We start from the raw sequence: 22,812 nt of genomic DNA, 5'->3' as shown, positions 1-22,812 counted from the left end.
TCCGTCTCAATCTCAGCACTAAGAAAAGTTATACCCTGTAATTTATGCGAAGTCGAATAAAAATAGAAAAGTGTGAAAAAAAAGTTTTAAAATTTGTTTGCTCGTGACTGCTGTTGGACAAATAACATTTTCGCGATAAGTTGTGACGTTTTACTCTGACTCCTCTAAATCATGTTTCTTCTATTCATTTTTTTCACTTCGGAAGCCAATAATAAAAATTCGCGAAGAAATCGAATCACAGTGTCGAAATTTGAACACATTTCAAGATGCAATATAAGCTGTTGCTTATCTGGTATGAAACACATGTAAAAAAAAACTGAACAGTATACACCCAATTTTTTCTCTTTGATTTATTTTGTTTATTGCTCTAGGAACGATATTGCACTAGTGTTTAAAATATTGCACTAGTTTTTCAAGTATTGCAATACTGTTTCAAATACCGCACTAGTTTTTCAAATATGGCACCAAAACATACTGAACACGTGTTTTATGATGCCTAACATTGTTTGACATTTGATGCCGATTAACACATCAACGTTGCCAGAACAAAGGTTTATTTTTGTATTAGATGAGTAACAGCTAAATATCGCATCCAGAATTTTGTTTGTTATCAAAGCGAGATACTCAGTGTTGAGATGTGAACATTATTCGAGATGCATGGTAAGCTGATATTGTTTTGGTATGAAACACATTGGAACTCAGAGGCGAAACTGCGCTTCGCAAACACAAGCGAGTAAAAGTTCTAAGCAGTCAAAACAAAAAGAAATAAAGAGAACTTTAAAAAACACCTTAAAAACAAATTTTGTCGACATTAGGAGTATCACGTTCTCAGGTCTGCTCCACGGCCCCTTGTAATTTTACTAACTAGCCAGCAGTAAAGCAGCTACAGTTTCCTTAAACTGCCAAAGTTATGCAGCAAAAATTTGATTTTAACAAAAAAAACAAATTTTGAATATCTTACTGGTTGCTTAGAAGTCTAACGTCCTCGAAAGTAAACTGGTGGCTCATCTAATGCTGGATCTACCTGTTCTGATATTTTTAATCATTTTTATTACGAATACGTAAATGCGTAACATTCAAAATTTCCCAAAAAATAGACTTAACGCTAAAACCTAAGGTTTCTCTGCTTAAGTAGAAGTGCAACTCAATTGTTTTTTCAATTGAAGTGTTTAAATTAAATTTGGCTGGGTAGCTGTCGAAAAAAAGTGAAATAGATTAGAAATAGATTTCTAAACCATTAAGTTTTTTTCGAATAAAGCATGAGAACAGCTTCTGCTTTCCTCATCCTGATTTGAAAATTGAAGATTTGCACACCCAGATTTTTTAGATTGAACCCTTATATCAGATTTACTCAGTTGTTTTTGAGAATAGTGGCAAAATTTTTAAAACAACCGGCAAAAAATAAAAAGGAAATCTTCCGAAGAACATATAAATTTTTCTACAAAAAACACATGGTAAACAGATTACGTAGAAAAAATTGAAGCAGCATGTTAGCTTTAATAAACTATCAAAACTCAGAATCAGCAGAAAATTCTTCGAAAAACTTTCCAAAAAACGAATAAAATCCCAGAAATTTGACATTTTCTAAGCTGCTTCTAACATGATAAACCGTATCTTTAAAAGTCAAACCGACTCATGCTCATACACTTAACTGATTTTATCCCACAGAGGCAAAGCGGAGCTTCGCATCATTTGCGATACCACAAAAAAAATATTGCAAGCTAGCAGGCAGGAAATGAAAAAAAAGCCATCAACTTCAAAGAAAACGAAAAATTTTTGCAAGCTAGCAGACAGGAAAGGAAAAGAGCCATCAAGTCCAAAGATAACGAAAAGAAACCACAAAAAGAAGGTATTCAAAATGTTGTCTGGAATGATGTTCTATTTGCGGAAAACACGTCCAGAAACATATTCGACGGCGTTTAATGAAAATTCAACAACAATTTTTGAGCAATAAAAATTGTTGTCATGAAAAATTTTGAATTTTATATTGTATTATGAGATTTTCTCACATTTTGTGCATTCCGAAGGAAAGCATACCAAATTATGGTTCCCTCAAACGACCCAAAATTATGTGAGAAACCGATAAAATACAAGCCGAAATCAATTTAGGCCGAAAAATTTTAGGCGAACAAATCGAAAAAGGAGAACATACGAAGTCAAGATTAGTAGAATCACAAATTGCAGGAGTAAATGAAAAGATAAAAAGCACCTGCGTGCATTTTAAGATGTGGCAACTAAGCCGACAAAAAATAAGCAGATAAATAAGAAGCCGAAATTTTTTTTGAAACAGATTTTCCCATCTGAAAAAAAAAACAATTCCTAGTCAGATTCTAAGCCATGGCCATCACAGGAGTATTCATTTCCTCCAGACTTAGTGTTCCGGAGACGATTAAAAATTTGAATTCATTATGAACCAAAATACCAAGTTATTCTGTTAGACAAGTTGATAACCCAAAAAAATCTTACATTCCGGTTTGATAACGCTTGCTAATTGCAAGCGAAATGCTTCAATTCAAGTTTTCTCGAGAAAAAGTCATGTGCCCTTTTTCATTTACAGGTGATTTTGCAAGTGAAATAAGTATCATAAAGCAGAAGACAAAATCTGGTGAAAGTATCAGCCAAAACAAAAGTAAGAAAGCCACAACACTTCAGCTGAGCACTTTTACTTCTAATATGGCTGATTTGTTGATACAAAACAAAATCCCAAAAAAGCAATTAATTCATTGGACAATAAAATAAACAACTTTGAACGGTAGCTAAAATAGTTTTTAATCGGAATCCGAAGAAGTTTCACTTTTACTTCTTGATTTCTTTTTAGTGTCTTCTTTTCTTTTCCATTCAGGCTCTGCCGAATCTTTTGAGGATGATCGACTTCTTTTGTCAAGGTCTCGCCTCTTCCCGCTGTTTGACCACCTAGAATAACACCGTTTTGGAAAAAGGAATAATGTAACGTAACCTTACTCTCAAATAGATAAACAATTATATATCGATCTTTTATTGCTAATATTGGTACAAAGTGCACAGAAAAAGCGATACAATTTATTGAGCAGAATCAATTTAATATTCTCTCTTCTTAAAAATTCCGTTTATTAAAATTTCTCTTGGGTCATAATAAATCGTAAATACTAGTACGAATTGGTTAAAATCTTGAGAAACCAAAAATCAGATGTGAATAAAGTGGCGACTCAACGTTCAGCTGCGCATCGCAAGTGAATCAAAATTACCTTAAGCTCTATACGTTCACTCAGCACCGATATAGTGGCTGAGCCTCTAGATTATATATTAACTAGATTATATAATATCTCTAAAAGGTTAAAATCCACGATTAACACACTTGAGTTTTCTGAGATCCTAACTATCACACTTTGACCATTCAAACCCTCAACTCACCTGTCACTCATGTGTTTCTGGTGCTCCTCCCACTCCATCTTCTGCTGGAACTTCCTCTCTTCCTTCAGAGCACGTGATTGCTTGTCCTCCTTGATCTGTTTGTTTAACTGCCGCTCCATCAGTTTCTTCATCCGCTCCACTGCACTCAGTTTAGTCGAAGAACTCTCGTTACCTTTCGAGCTAGTTGGAGCTGTCTTCGTTTTATATTTGGACTCATTAAAACTACCGTCCAGGCTGCTATTCGACCCATTAAAATTCTGGTCAAGTTCAGATGGTCTCCTAATAGGAGGTAATGGAGGCTTCGAAAATGCAAGGTTTGTTCGAGGAGGCGACTCTTCGAGATCTGAATTAGAGGAAAGAGACTTTCTTCGGTACCGTTTGATCACTCCGCTACCGTTTTTACTAGCAGTTTCATTATTGGCAGTTTTGCTGTTTGAGCATTTTGCTTGAATTGCACTTAGATCCAACTTTGGTCTCTGATGTTTATCGAGAGAGCTATCGGATGACGACCTGGATCTCCGATTGCGCGTTTTGGATAATATTGAACTCAATTTTTCTTTGTTTTTGGTGGATCCAGAATACTTTGAACGTTTTTCGGCTCTGTCTTTCGATCTAGATCTCGAGCGTGATCTGGCACCTCTATTTCTGGACCTTCCACGGGATCTTGACCTTCGCTCATGTCTCGAGCGATACGATCTCGACCTTGATCTTTGCCGAGAGTGACGTGATCGTCTGCGAGGTGAGTTCCTCCGTGGCGACCGAGACCTAGACCCTCGAAATGATTTCGGTGTACGCCTTCGAGTTTTTTGGTCAGATCGAGACCTCGAGCGACGTTCTCTATCCCGACGTCGACTTCTAGATCGTCTCTTATCTCGACTCTTAGATCGCTCTGGAGTCATACTTTTCTTTAAGCTTTTAACTTCAATTTTCAGTTCCTCGTGCGGACATTCCTCATCCTGTTCGTTGTTGATGTCGAAAGATGTTATATACTTAGGAGCTGTGTCTTCCTCAGTTGACGATTCAGAAGTCGACCTGAAACGAACTCTTCTAGGCCCATTACCGACTTCTGCTTATTCAACAGCTGAAACTGCATAACATACACGATGCAGCTAGTGGAAAAAATTAGTTAGAGATACACCTAATTTCCGGTAAACTAGAAAAATACAAGGTTATCAACCGAGCTTCAAAAAATTTAGAGCTCTTCGCCAAATGTATATTTTCAGCATGGCGCAATATTCTATTTTTTGAGTAATGGTACCTGGATTTCTGTCGTTCTACTGACTTTTCTTTCACCTTTTCTTCCACCTCTTTTCTGTTCTCTCTCGTTACATAGCTCAGTTCCATTCTGGGATTCATTCTGCGATGCAGCTGCACTTTCTCGTCGTGGAATTCTCGTCTCTTGTGCCTTCCTTTTCTACCCGAGTACATTGCCTTTTCATCTTCCAGCATTTTAGACAATCTCAGACTCTCCTGTTCATTTTTGTCTTTCGCCAGATACCTCAAAAAGATATTCTTCTTCAGTCCATATGCCATAGAGTAGGTAGTTAGAAGTCGTTTCTGGTCTGAGTCTATTTTGTCCACATCAAGGGTCACTTCAAGGTCGATTTCGTCGAAGCTGCTGTCGTCACTGTCACTACTGGCATCTGAGTCGTCGTAAGAGAACGAGTGTTTTGTCAAAAGGATTCCGGCATTCTTCTCGTAGTTGTAGCCAATAGCAGCCTGAAACAATCGTTGAATTTATTTTACGCCAGCTGTTTCGCATTGGCTATAAACAGAAACTCGCTTTCTGATCTCGAATACATCATTTTCTGAAGCAGTCCGATTGAATTTTGTCTTCTAGATCAACAAACTTATAAATTAGATAATTAAAAAAAAAACAGATTCCGTAGTCGCTAGCAGAAAAATAGTTCAGTTTGCTTAGTTACCTTGAAATGAGCCACCAAGCTCTCGGCACAATTTTTCAAAATCAATTGAGGCGGGTGGCTTTGTCAAATAACATTGTCATCACTTCGAAGTCGCCACGTGTCAATCAATTCTTTTACAACGACCGAATAATTTGTGTCAAAAAAGCATCAACATATTACTAATACAACCAGTTGTCATCGAAACAACTATGTTGTTGAGAAGTTGCAGTAGCCAAGACTCAGGAAGCCTTGGATATTCAGAATAGAGAAAGAACATTAATTATAGTAGGCTGCATAACAGTGCGAGTGGACTCCCAATTTTTAAATGAAGATCATAAATCGCGATGCGGATCTACTTAACAATTCCCCCCCCCTTTCAAGAAAGGGGGAGATTCTTTAGTAGATACAATAGGGGGAGATTGTTAAGTAGATCCCGCGATGATGCTTCTTTCGCTAGGAGTAATGAATAGTTTAAGTACTTTAACACAGTTGAATGTACTTTCATTCACTCTGTTACTTAGACAGAAGATGAAGTGGATTAAAGAGTGATTAATCAGAATCTGTGCACTTTTTTGCAGCCCAACTACAGCAGTTCGAAGCAACAATTAATTACTTGACCCTACTTTGCTGGTGGCAGAATTGGATGGACCACCTGCTTTGCCTATTTTATCACTCGTGCTGCCACCTCCAGTAGTCAGTTGTGACTCTTTAGACACCACCGAAGTTCCCCTTGTACCTCCCCCCTCTTCTTCGAGGGCGATCTGTCTGAGACAGGGCCCCTCTTCCACTCCAAGGTAGTCGTTCTGCACCAGGGTCCTGAATTATATCACAAAATAAATATGCAATGCCTCGAAAACTAAAAGCAATCGGTTGCCATACTATTAGCACAGAAAACTCCCAACACAGTCTATTTAGAAGTACTTAGCATAGTGGTAAGGCGTTCACTTTGAAATCGTCAGATCGTGTATTCGATCCCATGACATGGCAGTGATAGTGTGCGAGGACGAGCTCTCACTTGACCTCTAGCTTCAGGTCTACCACAGCCTGACCAATTTCGGCTGCAATAGTGGTACCACGTGAAAGTTCTAGACGCAAAAAAACGGCCTTGAGTCGCAAAAAAAAGTTTGCTCAACAAAATAGCACAGTCTGGAATGTGGGGAGATGATAATTTAAATTATTTATTCTTCGACAGGCCTGTTTAGGCGTACTGATAGCTCCTATGCGATTCGCAGGAACCAAATTATTATAATTTTGAAAACAAAATCTCATTTTTTTTTTCAACTTTAGTCTTTTGTTTGTGAAGGGAGAGTAACGATAAGTAAGCTTCGACACAGAGGCAAAGCTGCACTTAGCAAACAAGCAAGAAAACAGTAAATACGGGCTTTAACAGGCAAAAGCAAAGTGAACAGAGAGGTGAAGCTGCTCTTAGCACCACTTGCGATTAAAAAACCAAAGTAGCTAAGTCGGCAAAATAAGGAAAAAATGTCGAAATAACTGGATCTATCAAACAAATCAGGGTAGTTTTGAAACAAAAACATTACAAGACAAAATAATGTGAAATTTGCATCTGAAGAAAACTTACTCAGCTGTAACAAACCAGAAAATACCTTAACAGAAACCCTAAGCCGAAAAAAAATCAACAAGACTTTTAAAAAGTTATTAAGGCCCCCTCACCCTCCAAACAGACAGACAGACAGACACACACAAAACTTTATTTGCTCGTCAAATAACAACCTAACGCCACTGAGCCAATACAGCACAGGCCGAAACCTATTAAGCCGGAAAAAAATCTAAGACTAAAAAAATTATCAATACCCCTTGCCATTATAACACCCCAACGCACAAAAAAAATTTTCGCTTGTCGAAAGCAGCAATATGAGGCCATGAAGCCAATATTATATAGGGCGAAACCTATCAAGCAGAAAAAAACCGGGAAAAAAGTCATGAAAATTTTGAGGTGTAAGTTCTATTAAGATTTTAGCAATTTGTTCTATCCAGTTAGCATAAAAATTACATTTCCCTTGAAATTAACAGGCTTTTACCAGATTTTTTGTATTTAAATTGGCATTTTTCAAAAGAACATGTATACACAAGGGAAAGGAACAGCATAACCGAAGAGTTCTTTACAAAAAAAAACAGCTGCCTAGCCTTAATTTTCAGGGTAGGTACATGTTTCTTCACACATTAGAGGTAAAGGCTCATACACCAGCCAGTACACCAAAAAATGGGTAGTCAAGATGTCCTAACTGAACAAAAAGTGAAATAATTTGCAAAACGACCCCGTGGGTTACATTTAAAAAATTGATCGGGAGCATAAATTGACAAGCTGAAATTGAGAAGTGAGCTGGTCAGCACCACACCTGTATCTCTCATAGTTGCACCTCTGCTTAACTTTTCTCTCGCTGACCGAAGCCAGCTTAGCCCCAGTCGTGTCCTCCCGGTCCGAAGTTGAGTCATAGTCCGACGAGGAGGAAGAGTCCGAAATCGAATCTCGTTTCACCACTTCCGGAACAGAGTCCAGAAACGTTCTAAGCAATTACAGCATAGAAACAATCTTTAAAAGATAAACGCCCTCGCCAAAACTGTGGAAAAATATTATTTCTTTGTGCAATAAATTGAGGTAATACCCTTTGAAATAATACCACGCTGTTTACATACGGATTTTGTTAGGGAAATTGTAACTTAATACTTCTCTGAAAAAAACAATACTGACTGTAAGAAAAAGTTAGAGCTTCAAATATGTTCCAAAGACTATGACTCACCAAATTTCTTTTACTTCAGTATGAGCCAAAAAAAGTTTTAAAAAAACACCAATTATTTACTTTCCTCCACTTACCATTAGGACCTATTGAGTGAAAGAACATGCATAAAAGGAAGCAAGGGTAGAATAATTTGCGGCTTAGTAGAGCATACCTGGCGTCGAATCTGTCTATTGTGACGGAGGAGTCTCCCTGCCATGGCTGCATCACACAGTGACCCTCTGCCCTCTCCGCCTCTACTGTATCCAACTTCATCCGGATCTACCAATTTCAAATCCAAGACTATCACTCTTACCAAACTGCCTTTCGAACTTTTTTTAGTTTTCCCATAGAACCATCAATTATAAATTAGCTGTATAAAACTAACACTTTTATGGAAAATTGCTGTTCAGAGTCGATTACTCGCATAAACCTTGCCTTGATTCCACGTTCGGGCAGAGCCCAAAAAAGAAAACACTATTATCAAGAGTAAATGAAAAGTGTTCTTATCAGATCAGTCCAGTTGAGTAGTTTTTTATCAGTTACCTTGCGCCCATGCACTCTGAGGAACTGGGCGGGGTCTAGTTTGATACGCTCGTAGTACTGGCTACGTCGTTCTGCCCTCTTCCTTAGGTCCACCATAGCCCCTCGGATCATTTTCTCTTGGCGTCTAGCCTCACCCCACATGCCTATTACTGCACCCCCACTCGGCATATCTCACTTCCGTCACAAATTGGTCTCAATTTGCTATCTCACTACCAAGAAATGCATTTGAACTTCTAAAACACAATCAACTGATATTTAGGATATATTCGACTATTTCCTCGTTGCCGAAATATGAATATACTGACACCACCCAAAGGGTGCACATTTGGTATTAACTCATGACATCTATTTTTGGCCGAACACTTGAAATTTCTGCACAAAAATTTAGGCTAGGAAGAGATATTTCGAAGAAGCAGCACGAAGAGAAGCCACACTTCCCCCAAAGCAACAAAAACAGCAAAAATAAGTTCTAAACACGGCGAAAAATTAAAACAAGAAAAAACAAATCAACTTCAAATTGAAGAAAACCGATACTACAGGAGTAGTACTTGTTTCTGCGGAAAATAAACCTTTAAGAAAACATTGCCAACAGAAGTGTCAATGAACTCAAAACCTAAATAATTCATTTTAACTGAAAAATTTGTCCTCATATTTCGAAGATAAAAAAATACATCACTTCATGATTGAAAACTTAATGATTGACACTTTTTCCATAAAACTAACTCAATTAGAGAGAGTAGGACAACAGGAAATTTTTCAAGTCCGATGGCAAATCCTTAAAATAATTCTACGTTCAGGACTAAAATCAACCATGTTTGTTTTTACGCCGATTGCACTTTTAAAATTGGCGAGCTTAATTTACCTTGCTTTGAGCAAATCAATTTGCGTTTACCTTAAAATAAATCAAAAGCCAAACCGCAAAAAAATCCATTTGGAGCATGATCAATTTTAAAGAATTTCTCCTGAAAAACTGCCCGACCTAAATTAGAGTCTTCACTTCGTTTATTGACACTTAACTTGAAAAAACTAACTAGTGAAGGCGATCAACCTTACTTGTAACGGATCGACCTTAGTAGCATTTAAGTCGACAATCTTTGAGCAGACACCAGTTGATCCGAGAAAATTGATTACATGACTTTTTTGTACATGTTTAAGTCCCACTCTGAATTCAGAACAAAAAAACTTGCACTTGCAACTAAAATGGAAATTGCTTACAGCACAAGAAAAATCCATCATTTGGCAACGAAGCCGACCATCTTTAAGCAGACACTACTTGAGCCGAAAAAAAAATTGTGGCAAAAAACTTAAACAACTTTCAAGTCCCCTGAAATTACGTTGACATCACTCACATTGTAACTACATTGAAAGTTGCTTACACCGTGATGTTGCAAGTAAGCGGACAAAATTTGAGCAGACAAACGAAATTCCACCAATTCATTTTATACCGGAAAAAATTTCAGTTGCCTACATACTGAAAAAAAACAAGTCCGACCGAGACTCAAACCTCTGACCTTAGGATGCAAAGTCGACGGCGTTACCTCTAGGTCAAATGAGAAAAAAAAACCTGGAAAAATCTTAAGGTTTTATCATAGAGAAAAGATTTATAAAAAGAATAGAATAAAGAAGAGAAGAATAATAAAGAGAAGATTTGTAAAAGTTGCTTACGGGAAAAAATAGTCCAGTTCGCGATTACGAAAATCTGAGAAATTTAAAAAACTATTTACAAATTTTTCATAAATGTTATCCACTTCAGAAAAGCACGGACAAGAAATGTAACAACCAGCGGTAAATAACAATCAAAACATTAACAAAGCGGCCACTTTGGCGAAAGTACTTGGTTTGAAGCCTGTAGATCCAAAAACAAAATTACCATATTGTTCTCATAAAATATTTTATGAACTATCAAGTTTAAAAACTCAAGACAACAAAGCAATAATAAACTTTATATAAATCAGCGTTCGTAAACTCATGACTTACAGAATCACTTTCAATTCGGTCGGATCAGGATATGAACTCCAATTTTAAGCATCCAAATTAACGCACTTCACAATAGGCCCTACATAATACAAGCAGGTCCAATTTTATACAGTCTTATACCCGATTAAAAGTCACCTGAGTCCTATACCAAACCTTAAAAGCGAAGCTGCATTTCGCAAAGACTATGAAAAAAGGAAAACAAGATTTGAAACAAACTCGACTTCTAGCTACATCAACCTTTAAATGCAGACCTATCTACCAAGAGTAAGTTGACTTACCTACCAATCCGGTAATTCTTGGATACTGGATGGCCACGTTGTTGGACAAAATTTTTGGTTGCGAAAAATTGATTTAGTCTTTTGCACGTTCGAGTTTTTTCTTGTGTTTTCCCACATTTATATGATCAATTGAACTATTCGAAAATTCTTATATTTAAGTCAGTGCCCTACAATCTTCATGGATGTCTCAGTTGTCGTCTCTGAATGGATGATGAAAGTTGTGCTATTTTGGTTTTATGATTTACCAATGTAGCAATGAGAATATAATTACTCTTAATATTGATAATAACTAATTTGTCATAGACAAAGGTAGTAATTACTGTTCTGATTTCAAATAGAAACAGAAACATGAACTATTTTATTGCGTTCACAAAATGTGACGCCGCCGCCACCACAAATGAAATATGTTTTTATTCCCTTGCAAAAGGAAGGGAAATGCTATTGGAATAATTCGTATAACGTTTTAAGCATTGAGAATTGAAACGACTATTCTCGTTCAAAGCGAATATTAACGATTCCGCTCGTAAAATACGAGCATACGAAACCTTCTTGTCGTAAAATACGAATGTACGAAAAGAGAGTACGAAGTTAAGAAGTAACTTCTCATTTGATACGAAAAGTGGCGTGATTTCCCAATCTGAGTATAAATAGAAGCTCAAAACTACGGGAATTCATTCCCAACAATATCTCTTCTAACACCAACACCACTCTCTTCTACCACCCCAACCAATCTCTAAAAAATATCTCTAATCTCACCGTTAAAATAGATATTGAGTCAAAAGGCAACTTGCTGTAAATTCATACTAACTTCTTTTTTTAATAAAATATTTCTCAGCGAATTTTAGATTTACTTTCTAAGATAGAAAGTAGAAAGGACCCTTTATTCCTAGCAAGCGTTTTGTCCGACGTCTATAGTTTTGCTAGCGTAATATTACCAAGCAGCAATGAATATGTTATTAATTTGAGCTAGTCAAATAAAAGCAAAACTACACAAAAAATACCACAAGAAGCTACAATTTCGAAAAAACTGCGCTGCTTGTAAAAAGACAACAACTAGAAAAAAAATGAACCATTAGTTTGTGAAAATTAGAAAAAACTAGCATGTAACGCACCTTCGGTGCTTCGAATATATGACAACTCACAAAAAACCACATCCGTTGACTGTACTCTGAGAGCACCCAATTACAGGGTTGGTAATTTCAAATTATATGAAGTTATTCAAGTTTTTTTAATTCAAAATTTGAAAAACCATACAATTTTGTGAATATTTTTATATCTAAGTTCGTTGAAAATTATTTAAATGACAGAAAAACACCGAATCTCGGAAACTAAAAGCAATGGAGCAGTAGTCGCATTTGGGCCCAAAATTAGCAGCTTCTGAGAGTACTCACAGTGCCCAACTACAGGGTTGGGAACTTCAAATTTTTGAGAAACGTCAAATTGAAGTTCTATTTTTTTTGTCTCCAAAATTACAAAAATTTGAGCACTCATATTTGCAGCCAAGATTCGCAGCCTCTGAGAGTCCTCTGAATTAAATTTAGATTTTCTGAAAATTTTTTTGAAAAAAAAACGCCATTTCTGGAAAACTATCTAAGATCTTTGAACATTTAAAAAAAAGACATAACAAATGTCACATCTCGGAAACTAAACGCATTTGAGCAGTTGCAATCAGACGCAAAACTTGCAACATGAAACTCCTGAGAAGACCCTAACACTACCCAAGTACAAGCTTGAGAATTTCAAATCTTTTGAAGTTTTTTTTTAAATCTAAGTTTTCTGAAAAATTAAAATGAAATCAAAAAACACGTCATATCTCGAAAACTAAAAGGATTTGAGCAGTCATATTTGAAGGCAAGATTCGCAACCCCTGATACCCTGAGAAAGCTCTGACAGCCCCTACTACAAAAATAGGAATTTCAAATTTTAGGAAGAAAAAATTGAATTTAAGTTTTGCGAAATTTTTTTTACAAAGTCACAAAACGTCATATATCTCGAAAACTACAAAAAAAATTGAGCAGTCATATTTGGAGGCAAGATTCGCAACCCCTGAGAGTTCCTCACAGTTTCCAACTACAGGGATGAGAGTTTCAAATTTTATAAAACTTTCTAATTTAGGTTTTCTAGAAATTTTTGAAAAATCTCGAAAACTGCCGTATCTCGTAAGCTAAAAGAATTTGGTTATTCCTTCATGGAGACCAAAATCGCAACACCTGGGGAATCCCTGACAGCATCCCAACATTGGGTTGCTTATTTCAAACTTGGTGAAATACACACTGAATTGAAACTCGAAAAAAAATCTTAACCATTGCAATATACGATTTAGCTTGAACGTGAAAAAATTCTTTTCTTAAACATGCAAAAATAATACGTTGAAAAAGCTTAAATATGGCGAGATAGTGAAAGCCGCATTTAAATATATAACAATATTAATAGATTGTATGCTTATGGGAAACTTTATACAGATGCAATTTTCGGTTCATTTCTATTCAAAAAATATGCCAGTGGTGTTCAGGCCTTAGAGCAATCGAAAAAATACGACGTTCAAACCAGACGAATGAATCATTTGTGAAAAACAGGAAAATCGTTTTTCGACATGATTTCAAAAAATTTGGTTATGCCTAGATTATATTCGCGAAACTCTCTATTCATGTATTTCTTGTGACTTAAAATCGAATTAAAACAAAAGATCGAAGTAAAAAGCCCTAGCATCCTAAATGACAAAAAAAATTATTTGAAACATTTGTCCTATTTTTTGCAACTCAATCATCTGCACCATTAGAGAAATAAATGAAACTTTCTTGTTTCTTATAGTGAAAATTGTCACCAGAAAAATCCATGTGGTGAAAAAGCCGACAAATCATACGTAGACGAGAGTTAGGCCATATAATTTTAAGTTTGTTTACAGTTTGCAAAAACAGGCCCTGGCCAAATTCGATATCAAGAAACTTCATAGCGCTTGACATGGACATTACCTCTGGCCCAAATGTGCAGAATAAAAATTTTATCTACAAAACAGACAAAGCGGAGCTTCGCACCACTTGCATTGCCGCAAATATTAAAATTAGTAACAAATTCACAAAAAAAAAACTTTCGGATATCTCAAAAATATATCAGTCTGGTTCCAAGCAAAATCTAGAACTAGGCTTTCTTGCACAAAATTATTGAAAAAAGGAGCGAGAAACTATGTAAATCGCACAGAATACAGAAAAACCCAAGTCCACTGTTTTCTGCTTGGTTTTTTGAACGAAATTCTTAAAATTCTGCACAGAATTTTTTTCAGTAGCCAAAATAGTTTCAGACTAAAAAGAATTCAAAAATAAAAAGAAGGAAACAAACTTATTCCTAGGTCAAAAGTTATATTTTTCCAAAAATCCGGAAACTAACATTTGCAAAATTACATTAAAATTCCGCAAAAAAATAATATATAACAAATACGAACCAAAAAAAACGCCAGACAAAACACAAACGCGTTATTTTCAAAAACTATGAAGCCATAGACAATAGCCGATGTTCATTTCGACCAAAAATTCGATCAAAAACCTTATACAAGCTGAACAATAACCAATTAAAAAGCACACCACCATACTATTTCTTAAAAATATGTATTAACCTGAAAACTAAATAAATGTTAGCTGGGCTTGAAAAAGAAACTATCAATGAAAAAAACATAAATTAACAAAGAAAAAATGCTGAATTAAATTTAACATGTTTATTAGGAAAAATAACGGAAAACATGATATTTCCAAACGACAACTTTAAAACAATAAGCACTGATTTTGATAGTACTTCAAAGTTGAGGGCGAAAAAAAAGATAAGAACATGGAAATCATGAAATCAATAACTTGCACCAAAACTATTTGATGAATAGAAAATTAGAAAATAAAGTAGCTAACGACAGTCGGGAAAGGGTCAATGAACGCAAGTAAACGAAAAAATATATTGACTTGCTTTTGTTCGAAAAAATATCACAATTCGAAGCTCTTTGAATATCTAGAACAATTTATGACTTACTCTTTTTAAAATAGAGTACGGCAATTTGAGAAAAAAGGATCAATAGATATTTTTTTATTTCGCTGAAAAATCTTAAAATTTAATTCCATTTTCAAAACTAGAAGTCGATCACTTTTTTGTGACTTTTACACCATTGCTGTACGATAGTGAAGTTTGCCTTCCTTTTAACAAAGGAATTGAACTGATCTTGAAAAGAAATCACGCGAAATCACTTGAAAAGAAACCGCGAAAAATTAAAATTATACAGATTTCCTGAAAAACGAAAAAATCATCACGACCTATATAAAAATCTTCGCTACGATAATTGTCTTAACAAAAAGCAGGTAGATAACCCCACAAAACAAGCCGCTCACCATAGACAAAAAACAGACAATGTATAAAACACCCATAAAAGTTTGCTATTTCTTGTTTTCGCAATTCTGTAAGCAAAGTCTAGAAATTGGGAAAATGTTTTGCACCCGATTATGATAATCGCAAAGGTATTAAATAACACCATCAAATGATTATGTTTCCGTGAAGCAAGTTACTGAATTAGAAAAAATGTATATTTTCTCATTTCATAACAATTGCTGATCGCTGATCATTGTAATATCTCACAGGTTTTATTGTCAACAACAGCAAAAACTTATCAAGAACAATAATTAAGAAAAAAAAACAAGTGAAACCTCTAAGATAAAAATGAGCGTATTTGAATTCAAAACAACGCGATCTAAATAAATGATTTTCAACTTAATAACTCCTTAACTGGATATTGCAAATGCAAGGCACTCAAATTGTTTGTAGGTCCATTTCAGACTAGTTCTCACCCATCTACAGACACTATTAATAGCACGCTTGAAAAGATAATTATCTGAAGATTTCAATTAGCATTTTTGACTCAGGTATTTCACAAATTTAAACCAGGCGGCTATCTTCACATTTGAACTGTTGGTTAATGATTCAAAGCAACAACATGAGTAGCAAAGAAGAACTAAATCATTGAGGAAACAAAGCACCATTGAATTATTGTATGCGTCCAATCCAAAAAAGTTTGGAAAAGTTATTATTCCAGCCCACTGCACTTAAGTGACGGCAGGAAACTATGCATTTCCTGCACAAGTTCCAATTTCCTGCCAAATTCCGGTACCTTATTAAAGGCTCACAGGGGGTTGTCAAAGTTCAAAAAAGTTTTCCGTTTTTCAGACTAAATGACACGAAACTTACAAATGACATAGTGAGTCATTTGTAAATTCTCATGTGATTTTTCAGTAGTTTAGCTATTAAGCTATCTCAATTAACTTATTACATCGCCCTTTACTGGAAAAAGAACAAGGATTTTTAATTTTAAAAAAAATTCATTTGTTTTACTATTGATTTCTTTTTCAATCATTGTGGCCACAACAATCAGTGACTATTTTTGTTTTTTAAATTTTGAGAGGAAAAACAAAAAAATAAGCAACAATTTAGACCAAACTCGCAATAGACCATAATAGAGACGCAATAATTTAGACAACAGAAGAAATAAAAATACAAATTGCGAATGACTGGAAATAGCAAAAACTCACTATTGCACAGATACGATGATATTTGATTTTGGCTCATTTAGAGAAACCAAAAAATACAAAAGCCGGTGACCGAAGCACTATGTATAGAATCTAAACTAAACGAAACTTGCGAATTCTCAGTTTAGAATATTAGTCCTCTTTTCATCTTTCTTTTTTAGCGATATCTCAATAAATTAGAAAAATTCAACTAAGGAATCGTCAAAATTTCCAGAGTTTTCCAGAGATGATGACTTTTCGACGCTAACGTAATATGACAGCGCAGAGTTGAGATGTCTCGTTGCATGTTCTATATTCTTTTCGACAACTCGCAGCTCGTATAAAATAGCAGAGATTTCCTGGCACCCTGTTTTTAACTTAGGGATATCCGAAACCATGGCATCACCTGCTCCTTTTCTTTCAGTTGAACCGAGATTTTTGGACCCTGGAGCGTCGTTACCAGAACCTGAGAGCAATAATGAGTCGTTTTTCTGACACAGCGATACGAGTTGAGTCGAGCTTAAGTTCAACTTTTTGCTCAACTGATCTATAGATGACAAAACCAGCTTGTCAAATGTGCTCAGATTCGTTTCATCAGGCGACGGACTTTTAACATTTAGACTCTGAGCTTTATTGTTCCTTACGTTTTCTGTTTTCTTAGCTGAAGAAACATTTGCTCTAGGAGAGTTCTGTGCCATTCCTTTGTTGCCTAATGTCGACTTGTTTGGTAGAATCGTAGGTCTTGTGAGACCTCGCGATGTCGAGTTAGCTGCACTTCCCCTTGTGCTAGCAGGTTGTGCAGTTAATGTACCACGTTTCACGGGCAGCGATTTGTACATGGGATTTGCTCTTGCAAAAGACAGTTGTTTATTGTTTGAAAGAGACTTAGCTGATGTTCCGTCACTGGTCATACTTAGGCGATCATTTGCATCATCGGCAATTGATCGATTCTTCATCCGTAGCTGCATAGCTTTATTCATCCTTATCGATCCTGGAGAAGGTGGCGGCGCTTGCCGCGGAACAGTTGTTACCCGTCCCAGTTTTGGCGCACCTTTTTTGGGCGTGTCAAAGACGTCTGAATTATTAGATGACATACTTTTAGCGTCCGTTGTTTGTTTGTTTCCAGCAAAACGCGGTCCGGCACTTTTGCGTATTGGCGCTAATCGAGCAAAATTTCCCAGCCCGGGTGAATTACTTGTTCCTTTGGTTCCTGGTTTATCTTTAACTGAACTTGCGGGCGACGAGTTGGTTTCGTTGCCGTAATTTGCAAGTAAATTCTTCCCTTCGGAAACTTTGAACTTGCGTTTTAATATTTCCTCCATTTCAACTAAGCGTTTATCAACGTCGATTTTCGCGCCTGCTTTACCGCCACGATTAAGTCCTGCTGAAATTGGACGTCTTGCAATATTCGGTCTAGGAGACAGCATTTCTCTGTCTTCTGCTTCCTGCTCTTTCTTAGTACTGCATATGGGCTTGCTATCTGCGTGTCTGACTGGTACCGGACTTAATTTAGACGAAAACACGGACCCACTGTCGACACTAGGACTGTACTGAGGCGACGGACATAACTCGGAAATGACGACACTGTCTCGATTTGCAGTCGCATTCACTGTTACGGGTGACTTAATGCTTGCACGACGTACAGGATTAGCAGGTCTGGGTATTGCACTATGAGTTAATGCACTGTTTGACTGTACTTTAGATTTTTCCCGCTTAGGACTGCGTGAGAAAGTCGCAAACTTATTTTCATCAATTTCAGTATCAATTTCAAGTGATTTCAATTCATCATTACTTTTTTCGTAATTATCTGCAACTTCGTTATCTGACAAAACTGGCGTTCTGTTGTCATTTATGATTAATGACCTCTCCGACCATTTTTCATCATTTATCGGTTTTTGAGGACTTGCATTGCATGATGCTGCTGCATGATCAAGAAAAGATTCCATCAACGATGTCTGACCAACAGTTATTTCATGATTGTCAAGATCCACGTAGTTCCCTTCGTAACCTTTGTTTTCATCTTGTTTCTGAACGACTTTGTTATCGAGTATATAAGTTCCAGCTTCACTTAATAAATCGTCTTTGTCAATTGATTGTCGAGCGTTTTGATCGTGTGGTTGATCATTTCCATCTGCCTTCTCAAACGCTTCAGATTCTTCTGCGTAATTCTTCGGTGTTTCTTTCACTGCAATTCTTCGCTCTTCCATTTTGCTTTTGCGACTATTTGGTAGAAATTGATTCAAGTCGCTTTTTAAGTTCCACGAAACTCCAGTATCGTCAAAATCAATGGTGAACCCGATTTGACCTTTAGGCTGGCTGAACACACTTGTGGCCAGTTGATGATGCGGTGAACTAGGCGTGCTTTCCGATGAAGTCAAATTAGACATCTGTCTTTGAGGAGAACCTGGGTGGGAGTGGTATATTGCTCCAGCAGCTGAAACTTGTTCAGGCTGCGAATTTGATTGCACAATGCCTGTATTTGCATTTGTTGCTTCTGTCCCGTTTGAAACTGTCTGCACTTGGTATAACGTGGATGGTATAACATGGCCCGCAGTTACAACATCGGGTAAAGAAGCAACGGGTGATTGTGATGTTGAATTGTCAATGTTACTCAGGTGACTCGTTTCAATACTTGTGTACACAGCCTCCAAGTCAGCAACAGATGAACTATCTCCACTCATCTGAAGTAGCTTACAGACCAAAAAAATCTGAAACAAGAGTAAGAGATCGGATATTTACTTTTCTGGAAAGCAACGTAAGCCCTGACCTGCCGCAAATGGGCGTATGCCTGTAAGCTATGATCGACTTCAAATTTCCAGAAAAAATAGTTTACACTGTAGTTTTCAAACACAAGCAAATTTAAACAAACAAAAAAACTTTTTCACTCACTCGCACAAACACGCTATGTTAAATGGCAGCATGACACCTCGCAACAAAAGTCAAATCGCAAAATTTGAGGAAAGCGACAACTCGCAATTAATTTAAAACTTGAGAACTTCGGTTTAAGATCGCCGGTTGGCGCGTGAAGCCCGCGTCGCCGCGATAGCAACCCAATCTAAATTTCGTGTAGCTAACACTACGTGAAGCTATTACTTTCCCATCAAGTAAGAAAGCAAGATGGCACAAACAAAATTTTATATACTCCTCAATGCAATAATTTTATACTCCGCAATAAAAAAAGCCCGGTCTCAAAAAAATTTTAAAAATTAAAAGATTAAAAATTTCAATGAAAACTTTTAAAAAACTTGAAAGCCTTCTGTAACATACTAATCGCAAGAATAGTTAAGTCCATTCAGCCGCTATACAAAACAAAAAAGATTCTTCAAACTTCATTACGATGTAATCGTCGAACACAGAGGCGAAGCTGCGCTTCGCAAACACTAACAACAACATGAAAAAAAATCAGCTCTATTAAGTGCATTAGTAGAAAAACATCGATTTACAAAAATTCGGCTATCTCTCGGATTCGATCTCCGACCTAGAGATTATGAGTCTCACCCACCAACAACTCAGCCACGGACGCTTCATAAATCAAAAACACTAGCCACAAAGAAAGCAGAGAACAATATGATGCCAATAATCCGATATAATATAAACCGAAGCCTAATAAAAAGAAAAGCCGAAAAACTATTTTCAAAAATGTAAGACTAATGGAAAACTTTCAAGTCCCCATTGCCCTCAAAACGCACACAACTACACAGCTTTCGCTCTTCGAAAGACGCAACAGTATGTCATTAAACCGATACAATATAGGCCGAAGCCAAACACGCCGAAAAAGGGGAAAAAGCCAAAAAAAATGCTTTCGTGAAAAACTTGAAACATAATTTCTGCTAGGATTTTAGCAAACTTGCGATCCAGAAGTGAGCATAAAAACTACGTTTTACGTGAAACGACTCAAAACAAGGTCACTGGGCCGATAAATTATAAGCAAAAATTATTCGTGCAGAAAAATGTTTTAAGCAAAAAAATTATAAAGTCAAGAAATTACAAACAGCCAAAGTAAATCCAAACACTAAAAGCAACTAAAATGCAAATTGCGCATAACAAAACAATTCTACGATGTGGCCGACAAAACATAAGCAGACAAATGATAGGCCGCCTATTTTTTTAGAAACGGAATATTTTCCGCTTGAAAAAAAAACTTGTCAGATTCGAACCTACGACCTTTGCTGTCCCAGGCGTATTCGTTAGCTACAGACCAAGTGTGCCGGAGACGCAAAAAAAACTTAAATTTGTTATGATCTGAACCTAAATTTACTATTTCTACTTTTAAACATTCTGAAGTTATTTACGGGAAAAAGTCTAGTACCCGAGTGCAATACCCTTGCTTATCGGCTTTTATGATAATTACTCTTCTGAAGATGGAGTATCAAAATGAGACTTTAAAAACCATTATAAAACCGATTTAAATCTGAGGCTGGTCTTTAAGTGCTGAAGAAACATGTGCAGGTTCACCCGACTCTTTCACTTGGCCCTTCAACCTGACTCTTTACTTGACATTGTTAAATCTGTCTCCAATAATCAATAGGCTCGCAAAAAAAATAGTTGTTAATCTGATCAAGCAATGAAACTTCGAAATTTTCAAATTAAGCCAGGTCTCTAAGCGAGGTGTTCCAGCAAAAAGCTTTGAAATGTTTCAAGTTGATTCATGAAGCGATTCGGATGGTGAAAACTTCAAGTTTCTTTGTTGAAGACATTCAAGCTAAGAAGACTTAAAAAGTTTGATTGAACTATTTGAGTTACTTTTTAGAGAAAATTGTTCCGCCAAAAAAATTAAACAATTTTTCAGACAGCTATTCAAGCTATGAAACTTTGAAATATTCCAAGTTCTTTAAGCGAAGCGAATCGGAGGGCAAAAAGTTTTAGCTTTCCTATTGAAGCTTTTCCAGCCATGAAATGTTGAAACATTTAGAGTTATTTCATTGAGAAACTAGCTCTGCGAAAATTCAAATTTTCTAAGCAAGCTCCAAGGTAATCGGAAGTTTATTTCAAGTTATTGCCTATATCGAATGGTTTGCAAAAAATCGAAACTTTTTCATGCAAGCTATTGAGCAAAACACTTTGAGGAGTTTCAATTTAATTCATAGAGCGAATCAGTCCGCGCACCAAATCAATTAATTCTTAAGAAACTTTTCAAGCTATCAAAGCTTGATAAATTTCAAATTATTTCATAAAACAAATCGAATGGCAATATTTTCAACTTTTTCTATTGAAACAGTCTAGCTAAGAAATTTGAAATATTGCAAATTGGCTCTTAGACCGAATCAGATGATAAAAAATATACTTTTCTTAATCAAGCTATGAGACTTTGAAATAATTCAAGTTATTTCATAGATCGAATCGCTCGTGAAAAGTTCAAGTTTTCCAGGCAAGCTAATCAAGCTATGGAGTATTTCAAGTAATGTCATAAAAAGAAAAATTGCTAGAAGTTGAAGTTTTTATAAGCAAGCTTTCAAGTTATTAAACTTTAAAATACTTCAAGTTAGTTCATAGCTCGAACTGGTTCGCAAAAAAAATCAAGTTTTTTTATGCAAGGTATTACCGAAAAACTTCGAGGATTTCAAATTATTTACACTTCGTATACACAAGCAAAAAAATGACCAAAAACGCTACTGGGAAAATCTGAATGTGTACAACTTTCAGTCTACAAAATTTCTCAAGTGACGCACGCTAATTATGAGTCCTACATAATTGCTAAATGACGCAGGCCAATTATGACACATTAGCAGTACCAGTCAATTTCAAAAGAAACTTACCAACTAACATGCCTCATCTTATAGAGCGGGCGCATTTTAACTAGTATACGAAAAATATTATTAAAAACATCCGACCCAGTCCAGGTTTAAAGCCTCTTATTTTGCTGCTGTTCTCCTTCCCTACCTCTTACGCTACAGAACCATGATACCTTGAAGCTAACGTGCTATTTGTAATATAATAGTCCGTGACAATATATCCTTAGCATTGGCTGTACTTAAAAGCTGGATCAAAATGAGCACATTTTGTCGCAAAAAATGCATCGCAACAATATTTGCGACTTAGGTTGGAAAAAAAATAAAGTTCATACTATAACACAAGCTATGCTTGTGTACATAGAGCAAATCAGTCCGAGAAAAATCAAATTCTTCTCAACGAAGCGATTCAAGCTAAGAAAATCTGAAACACTTAGAGTTATCTCATGGACGGAATCAGATCGATCGCGAAAAAGTTTTTCTAGTGAAGCTACTCAACCGATGAAACTTTAAATTTTTCCAAGTTATTTTTTTAGATCAAATCGGTGAGCGGTAAATTTCAGTTTTTCTACGCAAGCTATTCAAGCTATGAAATTACGAAATTTTTCAAGTTGTCTCATCGATTAATCGGTTCGCGAATAGTTAGAGTTTTCCTAAGCAAGCTATTCAGGCTCCAAAACTTTGAAATTTTTTTAAAATTTTTACATGGACATATTCGG

General features: G+C 36.2%; 2 protein-coding genes across 2 annotated transcripts in view; one reads left to right on the top strand and one right to left on the bottom strand.

Moving 5' to 3' along the window:
* Positions 1–22,812, top strand: part of LOC134841757 (uncharacterized) — a 555,870-nt gene that overhangs the window by 241,275 nt on the left and 291,783 nt on the right. The gene's annotated exons all lie outside the window — the stretch shown is intronic.
* LOC134841696 (CLK4-associating serine/arginine rich protein-like) lies at positions 2,702–8,808 on the bottom strand. Its single transcript, XM_063857734.1, has 7 exons — positions 8,579–8,808; positions 8,208–8,314; positions 7,655–7,822; positions 5,918–6,110; positions 4,649–5,109; positions 3,391–4,422; positions 2,702–2,913 (listed from the first exon to the last, which is right to left on the bottom strand). Exons 1-7 carry the CDS (start codon positions 8,744–8,746, stop codon positions 2,769–2,771), a joined length of 2,274 nt encoding a protein of 757 aa, XP_063713804.1. The 5' UTR covers positions 8,747–8,808; the 3' UTR covers positions 2,702–2,768.

Source organism: Symsagittifera roscoffensis, chromosome 1 (genome assembly GCF_963678635.1).
Source record: "Symsagittifera roscoffensis chromosome 1, txSymRosc1.1, whole genome shotgun sequence".
Taxonomy (NCBI): Eukaryota; Metazoa; Xenacoelomorpha; order Acoela; family Convolutidae; genus Symsagittifera; species Symsagittifera roscoffensis.
Note: the sequence above shows the minus strand (reverse complement) of the source record. Positions and strands in the feature narration are given on the sequence as shown.